The 19,238-nt window shown below is 34.8% G+C and overlaps 1 protein-coding gene across 1 annotated transcript; it reads right to left on the reverse strand.

Moving 5' to 3' along the window:
* Nucleotides 1-913: 913 nt before the first annotated feature.
* LOC145694489 (E3 ubiquitin-protein ligase RNF185-like) lies at nucleotides 914-18,787 on the reverse strand. The gene is made up of 6 exons (XM_081770787.1): nucleotides 18,635-18,787; nucleotides 13,898-14,243; nucleotides 11,375-11,506; nucleotides 6,731-6,785; nucleotides 5,780-5,897; nucleotides 914-1,883 (listed from the first exon to the last, which is right to left on the reverse strand). The coding sequence occupies exons 2-6, from the start codon at nucleotides 14,050-14,052 to the stop codon at nucleotides 1,786-1,788; spliced, it is 558 nt and encodes a 185-aa protein (XP_081626913.1). The 5' UTR covers nucleotides 14,053-14,243; nucleotides 18,635-18,787; the 3' UTR covers nucleotides 914-1,785.
* Between the last annotated feature and the right edge of the window lie 451 nt (nucleotides 18,788-19,238).

Here is a 19,238-nt window from a genome sequence, read left to right on the forward strand (position 1 = left end):
CGAAGTAAATTTAAAGTAGTGTTTCTCAACCTGCGGTACAAGCACCTCTAAATGAAAACGCGCGCACGATCTTACAGAAGTTACACAAGTAAAACAAGATAAACAAACGTCTGGAACTGTTTAAGCTCGGTAACAAGACTTCAGTAAGCTGCTGCGTCAAGCATTGGAATATAGTCCTCCCATAAAAAGCCTTAAGATTCATCATGTTTCAACCCCAAAATAAGGCTTAAAATTTTGACTAGAAAATCCTATTTATTTCAATGAAATTACTTGAGATATCTTTCTTTTTCCAAAATTAAAACAAGTTCAAAATATTATATAAAAAAAGAAAGAAAAAACTCATTTGGGGAAATTTTTATAAAATAATCTGGATCAAGAATACAATTGTATCAGAGAGAGAGAGAGATTGAGAAGCACTGATTTAAAGGGAATATATTGGTCAAGAGAGTCAGCTACTACAACAATACTTCGCTAAAAAAAGAAGAAAAAGGGAGTAACGTCAAGAAGCATGGAATACCAAATTTTTCACAAAATAACACAAAGTTATTCCCCTTTGAACAAACGAAAAAGTTAATGGACATAACTTTAAAGAATACTACCTTGATCAAAAAGTTTCCGGAATCACCATCTTGTGGTGCTCTCAGTCACCTAATTTTACTTTCTTTTCTTGTGGGTTGTTACAAAAACTGTCAGCGATATTCCCTCCCAATTTGAACATCCTACTTTGCCATTTGTGAAAGTGACGCGGTGTTGAATACATCTGTTTGGGTGCATGTTTCGATTTTTGCAATGGAGTTAATTTAGCAACAAATGTGTATTAAATTTTACGTTAAAAACGAATTCAACGATGCAGAAACCTTGAAAATATTGGAAAAGTATTTTGGAAATGATGCTTAAAAAAAAAAAAAAAAAAAAAAAAAAAAAAAAAAAAATCCACTTACGGACAAGTGGCGAGCACCCAATGAGTCAAGGCCGAAAAAAAAAACGGCGTTTTCAGTCGAAAAAAGATGATGATCACGGTTTTCATAGATTACAACGGTGTTGTACATCATGAATTTCTGCCAAAAAGTCAGACAGTCAGCAAGGAGTATTATTTGAGCGTTATGAAGCGTTTGCGTGAAGCAATTCGCCTAAAAGGAAATGATCTCGAGACAAACAACTCGTGGATTTTGCACCATGACAATGCAGCGTCGCACAATGCTATCTTTATCCGCGATAGACCAGTCCGACTCATGAAACCATTACAGAGAACGCGTTTTAGCAGCCGAGAGGAGATAATACGAAAATCAAAGACGGCTCTGATTGACATACTGAAAATCGAGTATCCCAAATGGTTTGAGTACTGGATCAAGCGCTGGCATAAGTGAGTTGCAGTCGATGAGGATTACTTCGAAGGGGACATCAATTTTCAGGAATAAACTTGTATTTTTTAATTTTGTGAGTAAATTCCGGGAACTTTTTGATCAAGGTAGTATACTCAATCAGCATTTTAAAAAACGCCACTTTGGAAGAAAGCAAAACTAACCATAAATAATAATAATAATACGAATAAAAAGTTTGCTGTACACTCTATACATCCACGCTTCGATATATAAAAGTTTCTTTTTATTACGTATTTAAACTTGGTAAATACAAATACACATTTTTTTAAAAACAAATATATATATATATAAACCGAGATATGAGCTTTACATATTTTCATTTGATAACATTGACATCACGTGCCGAGCAAAAGCATATATATATATTTATTCGCTTTCAATTGAATATCCAAGTTAAGCACTACTATGCCATCAGAAGCCAGCATATGAAAAGTATCGCTACCCACAAGAATACTTTGGACAGGAACTGCTCTTCTTCGAACTGTGCTGTTCCTCGGGGAGCTGAAAGGAAAGAAATAAATGTTCATATTATGTATAAAATAAATGTACATATTGCATAATTATCTCATGAATTATCCTCTGGATATTCCTAATAAGGTCACTTGTTCCCATTTTAAGCATAAAAGCAGTACTAACAGCTTACCATGCACTGTTCCACAGCAAAATCAGATATGGAATAGCCTTTTGAGTTCATCCACTGAATTTTTTATACTCCAAAAGAAAGTGATAAGAATAATCACCAATATTTCATATTATACTTCTTGCAGAACGCTATTCAAAGCCCTAAATATTCTTCCACTTCCTTCAATGTATTATACAGGGTTGCCCAAAAATAGGTGTACAGTCCTATCAACTCATTGCTTTTTATATCATTTCTTATTGTTATCCATCAGGTAGACTTAGTTTCTTTATTATTTGTTTTAATGTGTTTTTACTTAGATCTTAAGCTCGGAACAGCCGAAGCAAATAAACTTTAACCTAGAATATTATGCTCGATTAATGCACTGGGGTATACCTACTTTTGGGCCACCCTGTATATACGAAACATTACTTTTGGTCCACAAGAATCAAGAACTGTACAAAAAGAACTCAGATAAGCATGGATATAATACGAGAACGAAATCACATCTCCAAGTTCCTCTTCAAAATACCACTTCGTTTTCGGAAACAATTGTACACAAAGATTGCAACTCTTGAACTCTCTGCCTAATCAAATTAAATCTCTTACCAAACATGAAAGTTTCAAAAGTCAGTAAGTACTCTGTTGCTAAATCACCGCTTTTACAGTGTGGAGGAAGACTTGCAAATTGATCTAGGTTCTGCTAATCGTAAATGTAATTTTTGTATATATTTTTCTATTTTGAAAAACGTATCTCAAAATTTAGACATATCTTCTGTATAATGAAACCACAATATTTTATCATGTTTTTGTATCATCTACGTAATATTGTAAAAGTAGTTATATTTTTAGTATAATGCGAATATATATTTGTATAATCACATCATTGACGTGTTCTATACCATATGACAATCAGACAATGTAAATGGTTATTGAACCCAATAAAATTCAATTCAATTCTATTCAATTGTTACAGTAAACTACGCACAACCTAGGAAATTATCAGGCTGTCTAAAAAGTATGGAGGTCAAAATTGAGAATATATTTATTGTGATGTGAAAATATCATCATTAAACCACATATGCACCATTTTGTACGATGATCTGCCATTTTTCCGCAATCCATAATACCGTCGCTATAGAACTTGTGTGGTTTCTGGTCAAATAATTGTGACACTTGGTGTTCATAGGCCTCTTATGAAACTAACTTAATATCATTCAGGGTGTTCTTCAGAGATCAAAACAATTTATAGTCTAACGTCTAGGCTATACGGTGGATGCATTGAAACCTATCAACTAAGCTGTCTAAATTTCTGACAAGTCGTTAAGTGTGTATGCGATCTGGCGTTGTCAGCACAGTATACCGACACCCTTTCTGTTACCAGGTCCGCTGTTATTTTCTTAACTGCTAGGCGTACTCGTGTTAATTGTCGACAATACAGGTCCGTGTCTATCGTTCTGCTCGGCGGCGGCAACAGCTCTTGATACAAGGCGAGTCCGGAAATTAAGTACCGTTTTGAAAATAATAATAATAATAATAATAATAATAATAATAATAATAATAATAATAATAATAATAATAATAATAATAATAATAATAATAATAAAGGTTTGTTCAAGCAAAATTTATTTTTACATGAAAGAGTACTCCTTAAACTATTTTTCGACACAGTTTCCACCAATGTTCAACCACCTGTCATAACTGAATGTTTCGTTGAGGAAGGTTTGTACAAGTTGGTCACCCGCTCTGACAAGTGTTTGAACATTGGTGGAAATTGCATCGAAAAATAGTTCAAGGTGTGCTCTTTTATGTAAAAATACATTTGACTTGAACAAACCTGTTTTAGTATTCATTTTTTTAAACAGTATTTACTTCCCGGACACGCCTCATATTTAATACCTTCCCAATTCCTGCAAATGTACAGAGTAATCTTCCTAGGCGCCAGTGTGAGCTCTGCCTCAGACTGTGGAGCTGCTCCTCGCTTCGACCATAATCTTTTTTCTTTCTTTTTTTCTTTTCTCTTCTTTTCTTTTCTTTTTTTTTTTTTTTTTTTTTTTTTCACTGTTGTTGTAGGTTATCCACTCTTGATCACTCGTGATCATCCGCTTTTAAAATGGCTACATATACGTATTTTGATTGTCAAATTTCAAGAGTTGTATCTATACTGAGATGCTTAAACGGCTAATTAGTAACATATTGTGAATGAGCGTCAAAAGTTGTTCAACAGTGCAAAAGAATAGGTCTTTATGTTTACTACACTTTTCAAAAACTCTGGGCAAACTTAACACTTTTGGACCTTCACACACGAAGTGAAAATGAGTGGCCTCTCTTGGAAAGGTCACATCAATGCAACTAAATAAAATATTCTACTGAAATTTGGCATATGACTATAAAAGATAATACAGAACCTTCCCACCAAACTTCGGAAACGGCTGACCGGGACCCATCTTTTGGAATTGGTCCCTGTGACATGAAATGACCCAATTTTGATGCTTACATAAGCACAATTTTAACTTTTACTATGTTTTGTTAATGCTGACAGCTGTCTGTGAAAAAAAAAATCCAACGTTTAAGAGGAAGCAGGAGTGGATACAGCTAGAATGGATTAAGAGCTTCTATTTAATATGGGCTATACACACTTTCCATTATGTATCTCTCTTATTCATTCTTTAAAAAAAAAAGGCAGAAACACACTGTAAACATTTAGTTAATGCAGTTGTATCAATGCAGGCTGTCTACTAAAATTCCAAAATGAAATTTCTTGACTTTTTCGTGATCTTTTCTTAACCAATAATTTGTTTACACTTTTATTAGTTAACCTTTCGCAGCAGTTGAATAAACTGGTTAGATGCGTAGGTAGTTTCGACGATGCGATGCTATTTGCATTGCCACTGCTCAATGATGCCAGCTAAGGAACAATCTCAAAGAGCGAATTAGGCCTCCGTCTAAAGCCGATTCTGGACATTTTTGGTGGTGAATTTTGACGTTTTATAGAACAAAATTTTCCAATCTCTATTTGTACAGATAAAAAAAAATGTGACCTAAAAGCTAAATTTCTTGACTTTCATGACTGTTTACTAATTTCGTGACCGATAAACACCCTGATGGAAGCTTCATGAACATACCAAACTTATAATTTGTTATACTAATAATCGATTTCCTTATGAGGTTTTCTTTTATTGTTTGTTACGTTTTCTTTATTGACGTTTAAGTGACCCTTTTCTGCATTGAGGCTACGCAAGAAGTGGATTTACAATTTAAAGTGGAATCTAAACCATTGTATTCCGTTTAAATACTCTTCTACCGAGAATCGAACCCGCGATCCCAGTGCACTATAATACATTATGGCTTTAATATGCCCATGAAACTTCTATCGATATAGCTGTATTAACTTAACTGTGGCATTGAACTATTGTGCCATTTTTTCCCTCAAAACCCGAGATACGTAACAAAAAGTGTTCATGGTCTATGTTAAATGGTGCTTCCTGTTACACATTTTCATGAACCTAAACTACAGGATACAGAACTGGAAGTATTTTTTGAGCTTACTGATAAGATAGCTCTTCAAGTGGGTTACATTATACTTATAGCTGTGTTCAATTAGGACATGTTTCGTGCGTACATGGAATGATATGTACTTCTTTCAATCTATGATTTGGATTTACACAGAATTTCTGTATCTTGCATTGAGTCACTTCTAAATGTTTTCAAAGCCTGCATATGCCAGTTTTATAACATGAAAATAGGATTTATTATTTTTTTTAAAGCGAAATCTTACCCGCACTAGGCCTTGAGTCTCCAAAATTGAAAGTAGACGTAAAAAAGCCAAATGGAAAGGCACCTATGCCAAAAGACATATGGAAACCGCCGTCGCCAAATCCAAAGCCTGGAAAACCCTGAAAGTAATAACAAATATTTATTAATTGTGCAATGCAAAATTGCAATTGGTTTATTATTATTATTATTATTATTTTCTAGGGAAATGATATTCAAAAACCTCCAAAACCACACTTTGCTTTAAACTATTGGTTTCATCTCTGTACAATGTATTTAACGCGACACGTATTCCAAATAAATATGGAAGCACCTTCCACTTAAAATGTCTATTTTACCTCTGATCCTAACCAGGTGCCTCGAGCCGGGTTTTATGGCGCAGGTTGCGCGCATGGGAATATTTGAAGCCATAATTTTGCATTGAAAACAGTACAATCAAACTACAGAATGGTAAATTTGTGAGAAGAATAATCAATACGGAGGGTTCTGCCCAAGCCCTTGGGAAACTATGGGGGGAGGGGGAGGTTCTAGTCACCTCATCTTGTTCTACCACTTAAGCAGGAACAAAATATTAAATTTAACGGTCATAGTGTACTCTCAAACATAGTTTCTGTTAAGTATAAAACAGTACACTTAACAATTAAACAGACCCTTATGCCAGTATTGCACTTCGCAGATGTTATTTTCCCATTAACACTATTTTACACCCTGTCAGGATGCAAGAAACACCAAGTATCAATGTAATAGATTCTCTTTTCAGGTATGCCAAGTCAAACATGATAGCTCAATACAAAACAGTAAGTATTCAAATCTACAGATTATTAATACACAGGGAAAACAAAAAGAATCATTGAATCGGTCAATATTATTTTATCCACTGCCTGTATACGCCCCCAAAAGAGCAAATTATTCAGTTTACATGAATTGCTTTGATAATCTGAACATTCACACTTACCCCATTGTTTTCCGGTTCAGTTCGCTGACCAGGTGGTCGTGGAGGAATTTTGTTTCTGAAAAATAATATTAATTTACGTAAGTACTAAAATACAAGTGTAAAAAAGAAATATTTCTCGGTTGGTTACACATTAGCGTCCCATTTCAGTACCGAGGCTGAATGTGACATGCTTCTACAGTTTAAAATGGAATCCGAACTACTATAATGAGTTCAAATTTCAAAGCTCTCCTACCAGGCATCACATCCGGGACCTCGTGCACCGATGGCGCGCGCTAGCCACAACACCAGCGAGGATGACAAGTATAAAAAAGAATTCAAATCAATTAAAGATTACGTAATGAAAGTTTCTCTACTAATAAAGTTATCGTGTTGATAATTTGAGATTCTACTCTTGTGGAATTAGGTAAATAACTACCAATGAACAATATACGCCACTAGCTGCTTGGATATAAAACAGCCACTTTAACATATCACAAACAAATATTATTACTAAAGGTACTCCGACTACGAAAAGCGAACGCATACTCAAACTATCTCATCCCATTTTTACTCTAAATATCGAGACTTTCACTTTAAGTCCGAAAATATCGACACAAATTAAAAAGGGTTCCGCGCTGCTAAAAGGGTATCTTAAATGGTTGGCTTTAAAAGCGGAACACATTGGTTCAATTCCCGGTGTTGGCTTATGTGATTCGAATCCCACTAAATTCTTGAGGCACGTTTCATATTAATAGTATTGGAGGGAATGTCCAACTCCAAATAAACATACAAAATAATCTTGATAAACCCTGAAGTTTTGTAACTTCTATAAACTCTGAAAAAACTTATGTGGCACATAGCTCGGCGAGTTCCCGTATCTTCTTCGGTCGGTGATCTAGAAGTTGAGAATGAATACCTCTTCTTCCATGAAAATGAAAGCTTTCAGTTTCACATCCCACGGTTATGCCGGATAGGCTAGATACGATGATGATGAGAAATAAATGTAATGGAATGAATAAAGTGGGAGGAAACGGGAGAACACCGAGAAAACCCACAAACACGGTGTTTGTCCAGCACAAAGCTCACTTGACACGAACTGGGTTCAAATCTGGAATCCCACACCAGTGGTGAACGCTCTACCCCTGAGCCTCTGTGCCTCCGCCCTGCTCTCTTCTTTCAGTGTACTGACTCTACCCTTGCTTCAAAAACAAATTTTTGACCTTATCATTGAGAAATATCTTCACATTTTGCAATTTTTTAGCTATCCTGCTTTCCCATCTTCTCGCCAAACACAAAACAATGTTATTCCTACTCGATTCTATAGAATGAAGATTAAATATTTATTAAAATCGTACTTATCCCAAAATGCCCTTTTATTTATTCAACTGTATACGTTTTGGTAAATAATCACCGCCATCTTCAGTATAGGTTTTTTCAGAAAACCTTTATTTGCTTGACAAATTACACCACCGTTGATACATTTTCCTGTCTCCATAGCTTACGCACTTCCAATGGTCTTCCAACTATTTTCTTTTTCTGTAACCCTTGTAAAGCTGGCGATCTGTATTTAATAAAATCTTGCTTTAAAATCGCCCATTCCCTCCCGCAAGGAAACAAAGTAGACAAAATTTAAGAAAATTTTCTCAGTCTAAGTAAGTTGTCCAATGAAGTAAGGCCACAGATTTTATGATTGTTGAGTCAGAAGACACCAAGGTTTTGTAGATAAAATTTAAATTTCGTCAGTTTTCTTCGATCTACTTATTATCAGTGAAGTGAAACGAATCAGCTGAGGAAAAGAAAAAGCCTGAATTCCAAAGCAAGACATCATTTATTATAAATTGCTGGCTATACAAGATACCTGTTAGTTCCAAAGAAAAGTTATAAAAGTTAAAGAAAGTTGAAGGATCAATGGAAGTGCATAAATTATGGACAAATGAAAAGCTAATCTACTGTGATATAGTTTGTCACGCAATAGTAGTTTTCTGGAAGGAAATATGCTGACAATGGGAATAACATCTTAAGAAGTGTAGACAGCTGAATAAATAAATAAGAGTTTTTGGAAAGAACAATTTTAATAAATCAAAAAATAACGTTAATTAGAAACTATTGGTTCACATAAATCGTGGACTATAACAATTAAGATTATACTTACATGAGGTTGGGATTTGTGGTTTGTAAAAAACATGAATTATTTTCTCTGACAACGAACATTTGTTTCTGAAACAAAGGAGCAACCAACTAAGAGGAAATCGTTCTCAACCTCCAAACTACAGGAAAATTTTTAAGTAATAACTTAACACGATACCTGCCTCCAATTTGATCGAAGTGATATCCTGAAGGAACTGTGGCTTGAAATCAAGCGCATAGAATACAGCATGAGATAACTTCAGTGCTCACAGAGAACACTCCAAGGAAGTAGTCTTAATTAGTGCCTATAGTTCGAACAATTTGTTGTTGTTCTTCCGGGCTTCTACAAAATTATTGCCTACTTTCTTCTTTACATCTTGAAGATAAGTCTTTAACATCACATTAAATAACACAAAAATGTACAGAATTAAGGAACACTATTTTGTCCATCGCTCCACATTAAAATTCAATTTTTTTTACAGTTCAAAGCAACGACTGGCAGTAGGTATAACTTATAAAAAATTAATGAAACAACCGGCTCATATTAATAAACGAGTAGTAACTGCCGATCATATTTATATTTATTGATATCCCAAAATTAAGATCATTTCTCTAAGCATCTCATGGACACCTATGTTTAAATATAGTCCCACTGGACCCAGCGTCCTTAAATTATTATAAAAAGTATAGCTAGAGATGTATTCAAGCGTGGGTACTTTTTACTAGTTGCATGATCATTCTTTGCGAAAGGATTCTAATCTTAAGGTCTTTTACGAAGGGCAGTCAAAAAGTTCCCGGAATTTTGTTGCAGCTCTTTATCACCACAATATGCAGTCAAAAAGTTCCCGGAATTTTGTCGTAGCTCTTTATTACCACAATATGCAGTCAAAAAGTTCCCGGAATTTTGTTGTAGCTCTTTATTACCACAATATGCAGTCAAAAAGTTCCCGGAATTTTGTTGTAGCTCTTTATTACCACAATATGCAGTCAAAAAGTTCCCGGAATTTTGTTGTAGCTCTTTATTACCACAATATGCAGTCAAAAAGTTCCCGGAATTTTGTTGTAGCTCTTTATTACCACAATATGCAGTCAAAAAGTTCCCGGAATTTTGTTGTAGCTCTTTATTACCACAATATGCAGTCAAAAAGTTCCCGGAATTTTGTTGTAGCTCTTTATTACCACAATATGCAGTCAAAAAGTTCCCGGAATTTTGTTGTAGCTCTTTATTACCACAATATGCAGTCAAAAAGTTCCCGGAATTTTGTTGTAGCTCCTTATTACCACAATATGCAGTCAAAAAGTTCCCGGAATTTTGTTGTAGCTCTTTATTACCACAATATGCAGTCAAAAAGTTCCCGGAATTTTGTTGTAGCTCTTTATTACCACAATATGCAGTCAAAAAGTTCCCGGAATTTTGTTGTAGCTCTTTATTACCACAATATAAGTACACATTTACTTAATCGCCTTCAAAGTTGGCATTTTCGGAACACAAACACACACACATACCCTTTCTCTCTCTCCGTTCCACCGCTCCTGCGATTACTGGAAACATCGAAGAAAGTCTTCTTTTTCCGAAAATATCTTCCGAAGTTCAGCCGTCGCGTTAGTTTTGATCTTTTCTACGCTGGCGAAATGGAAAAAGTGGCCCAATTTTTTAGCTTTGCGAAGAGATAAACATCCGATCATACTAAACTGTTTTTTAGGACTATCAAAGGATCCGAAGCAGATTTTCCCCAATTCGCAGAACAACTTGACGTTTGCGCGTTACTCGATCTGTGAAATTGCTCCGACTGATCAACACACATTCTTCCATTCAACTACACTTCGTACACTGCCTGTTAAGATGTGTTCTCAGCTGTCGAATTCATAATTAGGCAACCTAAGGACTGTGTTGCACAAGATTCATTGTGGTTGCATCACAACTGCCACAACTATATCATTCCGGGAACTTATTGATTGCCCCTCGTATATCATGTATGCATAATTATTATTGTTCATAGATTTTGTTGTTATAATATCCCAATGCTTAACTCACATTTCCCTTTTTCGCATTCAATTTTAGATTTCTAGTCCTCATGTACTCACACCTTTAAATACGTTTCTATCCATCAACAATGAAGACCTATTTAAAAAAAAAAAAACTGTAAGTAAATCTCGAATGTTGTGTTTTGGAGAGCTTAAATATCCCTATAACCCCAACATAGCAGTATTGTAATCCTTGGAATCCCTGATATTTTCTTTGATTCTAGTACCAATATTTCTCTTTAGTCATCAATATATAAAACTTCACACTCACATTTCACTTCTGTACACAATATTAATTACAACTAACCCCTCGGAGCATTCTCTGTAAGTAATAAATTAATGTTATGAAGGAAATACATTAATAATTTCCAGAACTGAAAAGAAATATAATTTATGAAAGGCTTTTGTTTTTCTCCATAAGATAACTGTTGGTCAGAACAATATAGCAATGAAAGAAAGAAAAAAAAAAATTACCAAGAGATAGCATTTAGGAAAGAAAAGTACAATCCATACCTAGGATCTTCTTGCTTAGTACTTCCCCTGCCGTACAAAGGAATAACCTTCTCTTTACTAACTGCAGCTTTACACACAGGACACACTTGTCGATTAGGTCGGGTTTCTAACCATTGATGTAAACAAGGCCAACTGAAAGAAAATTACTAATATCTCATCAGTGGGTTAAGGTTTGCATTTTTATGCACATTTTAGAACAAACAATCGGATTTCTACCTCTTTACTGTGTAAATTCAATTTATCCTTTGGGCGATATTTCGGTTCAAAATATTCCACAACCACCTGCTGGCCAAATTTCTCAAAATAGAAGACTGAACAACTAATTAGTTAGAGTTTGGCCCTTGTCTTCTTTCCTTGACCTATGAAGGGTCGTTGAATTCTAAATAACTACAGAAACTAATAACAATTATAATTAACAAACTTCTGAGAAAATAGTTGTAACAACACCATAAATATGACCAACTCAAGCAAATATTCAATGCTACCATACTTTGGTTGGGAATTTTTATTGTAATTATTGATGTTAGTTACTGTACGTTTCTATAAATTAAGGACCTTTTATAGTTCAAGAAAAGAAAACTAATTAGTTCTTCCAATCCATGTTTTGGGAAATTGACCTTGAGATAGTTGTAAAATGTTTTCAACCGAAGTACCATCAAAGGCCTCATCAATATTGTATTAACACTATAACATTTTTTAATACCTGACCACTCGTTATCTCCAAAACTGAAGTATAAAATTTTCACTTGATTATCAGAATAGTTTAAGCTTTTATTTTCAAAATGACAACATCTTACAGGAGTTAACAAGACATTTTCAGTGACACTCAGTGAGGACAAAATTTAAAAATACATGTACTGAAACGTAATTTGTAAATTTTGCTTTATGCCCCTGAGATATACACAGATGATGATGATGATATATATATATATATATATATATATATATATATATATATATATATATATATATATATATATATATATATATAAAGAATCTTTTAAAAGTCAGACAAGTCGGATCCGAATAATTACCTTTTTTTTTCTTTCAATTATAACCGAAGTGTTACAATCCGAGCAGGACTTGACTTTTGAACACATGCACCTCAATAGATTTTACGTAAGGAAAATTAAAAGTAGAATATACCCTATTATTAGGTTCGTGCGAATGAAATGCCCGGATTTCACGGACTCAAATGAAATGTTTGCTTTGCTGAAACTCACTTGAGCAACACAATACAGGGATGGACTAAACTCACGGACCTAACGTCACACACACTGCACACGTTCAGCAAACAGACAGAAGTAACTAGATAGTCAGGTGTACAATTTCCTGTGTTTAAGAAATAACCGGAAGTTCCCTGCGCTGACTGTCAGATGATGGTTTTGTTATAACAATTGCTAACGGTCAGGACAGTGGATGGATCATTCCTCACCATTCATGTACTTAGGACGATGTTTCATTCGCATCACCCTATCATAAAAGGAACTCGGAAAAGTGTGAACAAACTAACAAAAAATAGTTCAACAACATAAAGCAAGATTCATATTTTCAATAAATTTCCGTGAGGGCACGTTGTCTTAGTGATACAGCGCTTACCTCTGATGTGTGGGTCTCTGGTTCGATACCTGGTCGTGGGACGTTAAACAGAAAGATTTCATGTCATTTTGATCTCTCATCACTGTCTGTGTGCCGGAACCGGATTCAAGTCCCGGTAGTGAAATGAAATGATTTTTTTTTGGTTTTACGTTCCATGGTTATGCCGTATAAATTTAAGAAGGTGGTGATAATAAGAATGAATGAAATGGCAAAATGAAGGACTGGGAGGAAACGGGAGAACCCGAGAAAACCCAAGCACACAGTGCTTACCCACTACAAAACATAGTTAGCGCGACTTGGGATCGAATCAGGAGTTCCATACACCAGAGGTGAACGCTCTACCACTCAGCCATTGTGGGCTTAAGCCTCGGTTGTGATTCGCAGCTTACGTTAATAGTAGATTCCATCATTTATGACTTCGGTGTTGCATACGAATCATATAAGAACCTCAATTGTAACTACTTGTTCTAATGTTGAACGCAGTAAATACAAAGGTGAGTTTACAGACTATTATAAACATGTATCAATTATTTTCCTCAGCTACTAACAACTGAACAGATAAAATTGTCTGTGCAAGAGTCAGAGGAACAGATTAGGCCTCTTGTGTAAAATAGTCAGTTACTAATGCAGAATGTTGAGGTGAATAGATTTTGTTAGGTTAGTATACGTGAGTATATACAATACAGAATAATTTAATCAAATTACAACATCCAGCAGTACGAAACCAAACGACTGGAGATGTATTTTTGACACACGGCAATATTTCCATTAAATAAATATTGATCTTTATTAAAGATTGGTCTTTACTCCCAAAGTAACTAATATAATAATACTTGTACTCTGTGATTCTGAATTTTGCTTTCTCACAAACATAAGACTACAACTAGAAACGCCTACCATACACCATTCTCAAGGGATACTTACCAGAATAAGTGCCCGCACATGCTAATAACTGCATCTCTTGCCGTATCTAAGCAGATATTACATTCGAACATCTGTTCATCCTTTTCCTTATCATCGCTGCTTGTGTTGTTACTATTCTTCGAAGGACCAGGTCCTGGATTACTTGCGGTAGCCATTAATAAATTCAATGTTTTCTGTTTGCTTCAAAATCTCTTCTACAAATTTATGTTGCGTTTTGGAAGCCTTGTATTGTAAACCACTCCTGATGGCCTGGAGGGTCTTACATGAACACAGTCTAATCCTGTAACCAGCACCTACCACTCCGAGTGTATCAAAGATTCTGCGAATTTTCTGGATGTATTTGAACCTGTAAACACATATCTGCTATAATGAAAAGTAACCTAACAAATATTTTTTTAAAAATATTGTACAATTATAACAAAATTTCCTCCTCACTTTTGATGGTACAGGCATCTACATTACAAACCGATTAACACAGTAAATGATAGTATTCTTCATGGAAACTACCCACGTCCTTCACTTAGGTATAGAATGAAGTTTTTACTGCGCTTTTTGTTTGGCATGAAAAACTTAAGATAGGGTATTCCATGTCAAGTGAACCAAACTCTGACTCACTCTGTGGCATGTATGGCCTCTACAGAAAATCATTCGTTAGTATTACAAGATGAAGCCCAGAGTTTTCACTGAAACAATGAGCAAATATGTATTTCTTCAATACTGGTTTACTACAAACATCATAATGATATAAAATTGAAAAGTATTATATGTAACTCTGAATATCTACAGCATGACCACTATCTTAATGATTTTGGAGTTGTGGTAAAGTGGAATTTCTATACAACAGCCCATGGGAAAGGAGGACGTAATGATCTTGGTGCTACTGTGAAAAGACTTGCAATATGGGGAATATGTAGCGGCATTATAACGATCAAATAACCACATCGTCGCAGCTATTTATATGAAGTGAGGCAAACATTGCCTCCACACAGTTCTTCAATGAAAAACGAAGAAAGAAAAAAAAGAAAGAAAGAAACTACTTGCAGTTATACATTCCTGCCTGTAAAACCAATATCGGACACACAAAAGTTCTACAGTTTCATCTCTGTGTCAGATAAAGTTGTTGACAAAGATAGTCATTTTCAACCAGTGGACAGCCATGCAGTTTTACTATCTTAGAAAAAGAAATGAAATAAAGACTAAAACTAGCACAAGGAAAAGGATATATAGGAATGTGTGAGAATATCGTTGGAGGCCTGGTATAGTTTTACCATGTCAGGAGCAGGCGTGAAATAAAAACAAACTAACAGACGTGAAAGAATATCCAACACGAGAGAATAACATTAACTGATGGTTTAGTATAGTTTTGGGTAAGAAAGAGACAACAGAGAGGTGGAAGTTGAGTTTCTGCGCATTGCAGGTCCATCTCCATCATTTAATTTCAAAACAGACTGCATATAAGCTTCAAGTGTCTGTTCCTCAGGTCTTCACCCTCATGAAATCCGGTTGTCCCACTGGTCGTAGTTACTACCTTTCGAAGGAAGAGACGCATATAGCAACTATGGCTCTTGAAACTGAAGTTGTTGCTATTGAAGAGGCAAAGTAAGGTGTAAGCTTTCCTTGTAAAGTGTAGCGAAATTTTACTAACTGCAACATTCCTATCATATAGTCTTAGATACAGTACATATTTTATAACAGTATAAAAATATGATTCCACAACAAAGCCTCTAACACATGATGCTAAAATATGTAAGTTTCTATTGAAATTTTTATTTTTAAAAAATAAATGACCTTAAAATGAAAAATTTCAAAAGGTAGTCACGTGACACATCAAATAGAAGCTCATACAAATGCTACAATCTGGTGTTCATTCCACCCTTCTACGTCAATGCTAGCATGATTTATATGTGATTTTGTAATTGCATGTGCGCTTCAGGTTCCTTTATATATATAATAAAATGGAAAACTATATTATATAAATGGCTGACACTTGCAATGTCTTCGTATCTCAGATGACAGACTTACTTCATGACAACCAAGTTTGAATAAAATCAGAGATTATCAGGTTAAAAATTGACATGGAATGTCTTTTATGCCCACTTCATTTTTTTTTTTTTTTTTTTATTGAATCATTTTCTGTTTTTTCTATTTCTGCATTACCAAACTGCTCCGTTCATATAATCAATTCAATTGTTATTAGTCTCAATCGTTCTATATATTTGATGCGTGCTTCCACTACATACAACTGCCTGGTAATAATGTAGACTTCCCAATGTTTTTAATATTTCACTTGTTTGACGCCGGACTAAATTTACATTGGCATCACCAGCAGGGTTGGCTGGTTTAAACAAAAAAAAAAAAATTAAAAAAAAAAAACGAAAAATGTTCGTAAAAGTGTATCTATTCGTAAAATATTGATGAACACACATTTGTGGGTTATCACGTTTCACTCCCGTATATTATTCGTACTATATTCAGACCTAAATTCCCCATTCATTACTTAAAGAGATTATATTACAAAAGCAACTTTTTTTTTTTTAGTTTATAGATGTTTCTTTTGTGTGTTTTTTCTTATAGTTTGTTATTATTGTTATGCAATCAAAGGAAAATTCTAAACATTGTTTCGTTTTAATAATGTTTACTATTGATAAAATACATCGAAATGGCGTACTTTTTTGGGAGGGGGGTCATACAAACCCCACGAGAGGCAATTACTGAAATAACAAGAATCTTTGGTAACTATTTATGTATAAATGGGTCAGAGCCAAAGTGGACTCAAATAATTCGTATCTTTATTCATTTATCTTACTGATATGCAAAGTTAGTCATTATATTTCTTTAACTTGGACTAATAAAAGTCGTAGTGAACTGACTTGAACTAAATTAGTTCTTCTGTACTCTGTAGTACTTTGAAATTGTCCATATGTAATTCTGCATAATGGTTCCACTTGGGCAATTGTTTATCTTTTTGTCCTTCTGAAATGACTGTTAACGATTATATTAACAAATACGTAAACATCAGTCCAACGTATTTTTATCAGGAATCCTTCGTGAGTGAGTCGGCAGACGTATCGCATTTGCGGCCAATTAGCCCCGGTTTCGGTTGAGTTGACTTTAACGTCCCTTTCAGCAGCGAGGCTATATGAGACGTGGACCTACTGATTAACGTGGAATCCGAACCACATGAGCTCCCGCCGGGAATCGAACCCGGGTCTCCCACGCCAGAGGCGCGTACGCTAACCGCTTAGCCACGAAGGAGCTCAGTCCCGGTTTCGAGTTCAAATGGAGGACAATTTCTCTTGGATGTAAGCCGAGATGCGGTTTGGATTCCGCTTTAAGCTTATGTGACCCCTTCCAGCATAGCCCGATTGTTGCATACTAACACCAAGGCATAACAAGCTTATTTCTGTCCATATGTGATATAAATACATAGAGCAAATTATTTAAACAAAAAATAAAAAATTGTTTAAACAAAATAAATACGTGTTTTCTTGGTTTTTTCAATAAAAATCATGGTTTTTGCCAACCCTGATTACGAGTTCGCGTCCCAAAGCGGACATGAAATATGGCACTACTTTCAACTTTGGGTCCAAACTACCGTATTAGTAAATAATGAGTAATAATTTTTCGCGCTTATCTACTATCCTTCCTAACGTGCCTGCTCATATAACTGCATCCCCACAGTAGGCCCCAAGTTTCGTCCTGCCCTGAATCGGAGTAGATGCAAGCTTATGGCGATCACCTTGCACAGATTAGTGCGTGTTTTTCGTACCTATGAACACAATGCTAATTTCTGCGCCCGAACAATGACACTACCTGGCGATGCTAATGCAAAATTAACCCTTGGATCCTTATCAAATAAGGCTCTTAATTATCACACTTCCTTAAATAATTAATAAATTTTCCAAATATTGCCTGACTCGTAACCTGCATACAAAATATAACACTTCAAAAGAAATCTCCTAGTAGGATATACTTATTTTTCGAACTTAGAAAATTACATTAAACGTGATCATCCTAGGTATACAACGGCATTCAATCGTCAAAATTAATGTATTAAAGTGACAACCTCCCAAATCTATTCTGCATGTTTTAACAATTGCTGTGGGTACTAGACTAAAAGTTGTCATTTCACAATAACACTTCTTAAATAATTCAACTATTGTTATAAACCGAGTGCTAAATGTAAATATTGCAACCTCTGTTCCAAACAAAATGTCAAACTGCTCACCAAATTCATATTACAGCCGTTAAAACTTTAAAAAATACATTTATAGAATAGTACAATATAGCTGCCTCAACATTAAACTTGGAAGTTTTGACTTCTAAAGCGATAGTAACGTCTAGTACATTTTCTGATATTATTTTTTTCACTTTAGCATTTGTTACATAAACCTCCTAGTAGGTTATCAACAATTCGAAAGAAACTTTAAGCGTCAATATGATGTAATGTTTATATCACATTTGAGGATCTAAATCCGAAATATTGTAAAACGTGATGCGACAAAACTGAACTAATATGAGCACGCTATTCATAAAGTTCAAAGTAATCATGCATAAAGGATCAAGGCTATTCAATTCCTACGTCAGACCAATTTACTAGTTCACAATAGGCTTAACACCTATACGTGAAGTATGTTTCATAACAGTGATATTTGTTGCCTTTATCTTGTTAATTCCTTACAATCTACAACCTTTTAATAACAGAATAAAACAAATACATGTGTATATTTTCCTTACACTGTCTTCTTATTGAATTACCACAGCCACTTCGTATACAAACATTAACTAAACTCGTCCACCTCCATCCTTGCACAACTTTCGGTTTACTTTTTCGTCAGGTTTTCTTTTTTCGGAGTCAGCTGTTCAATAGTGCCAGATCAAAGAATTATATACGCACATTTAACAGTACAAACTAAATAAATTTTAAATCTCAATCTGGTAAAATTTCTGATATTTCTAATTGTTTGATTTTTAATATGCACCATCGAAATTATTTTGTTTCTTTTTACAAATGAGTTATTGAGTTATTAACTAGAAGAACCACGCTGGAATAAACACTACAATTTATGTGAGTTAATGCATAAAGTTTAGTGGTCAAATATAATTTTCTATTAAATACAGTAATAATGGGAATTTCCACAACTTTTCATTTACTTTAATTCAAAAGAATAACATGCGGAATTCTTTCTTTTATATATACACAGTGGCGTATTTACGATTTTCTTTCGGGGGGGGCTTTGCTAACTTTCGGGGAGGGCTTTGCCTGAAAATGTGAAAATTCTGCAAGATATTTCATATACTTTACTATAGTAAGTAAGATTTCGGGGGGGGCTTAAGCCCG

This window comes from Thermobia domestica, chromosome 9, assembly GCF_964235325.1.
Source record: "Thermobia domestica chromosome 9, izTheDome1.hap1.1, whole genome shotgun sequence".
Lineage (NCBI taxonomy): Eukaryota > Metazoa > Arthropoda > Insecta > Zygentoma > Lepismatidae > Thermobia > Thermobia domestica.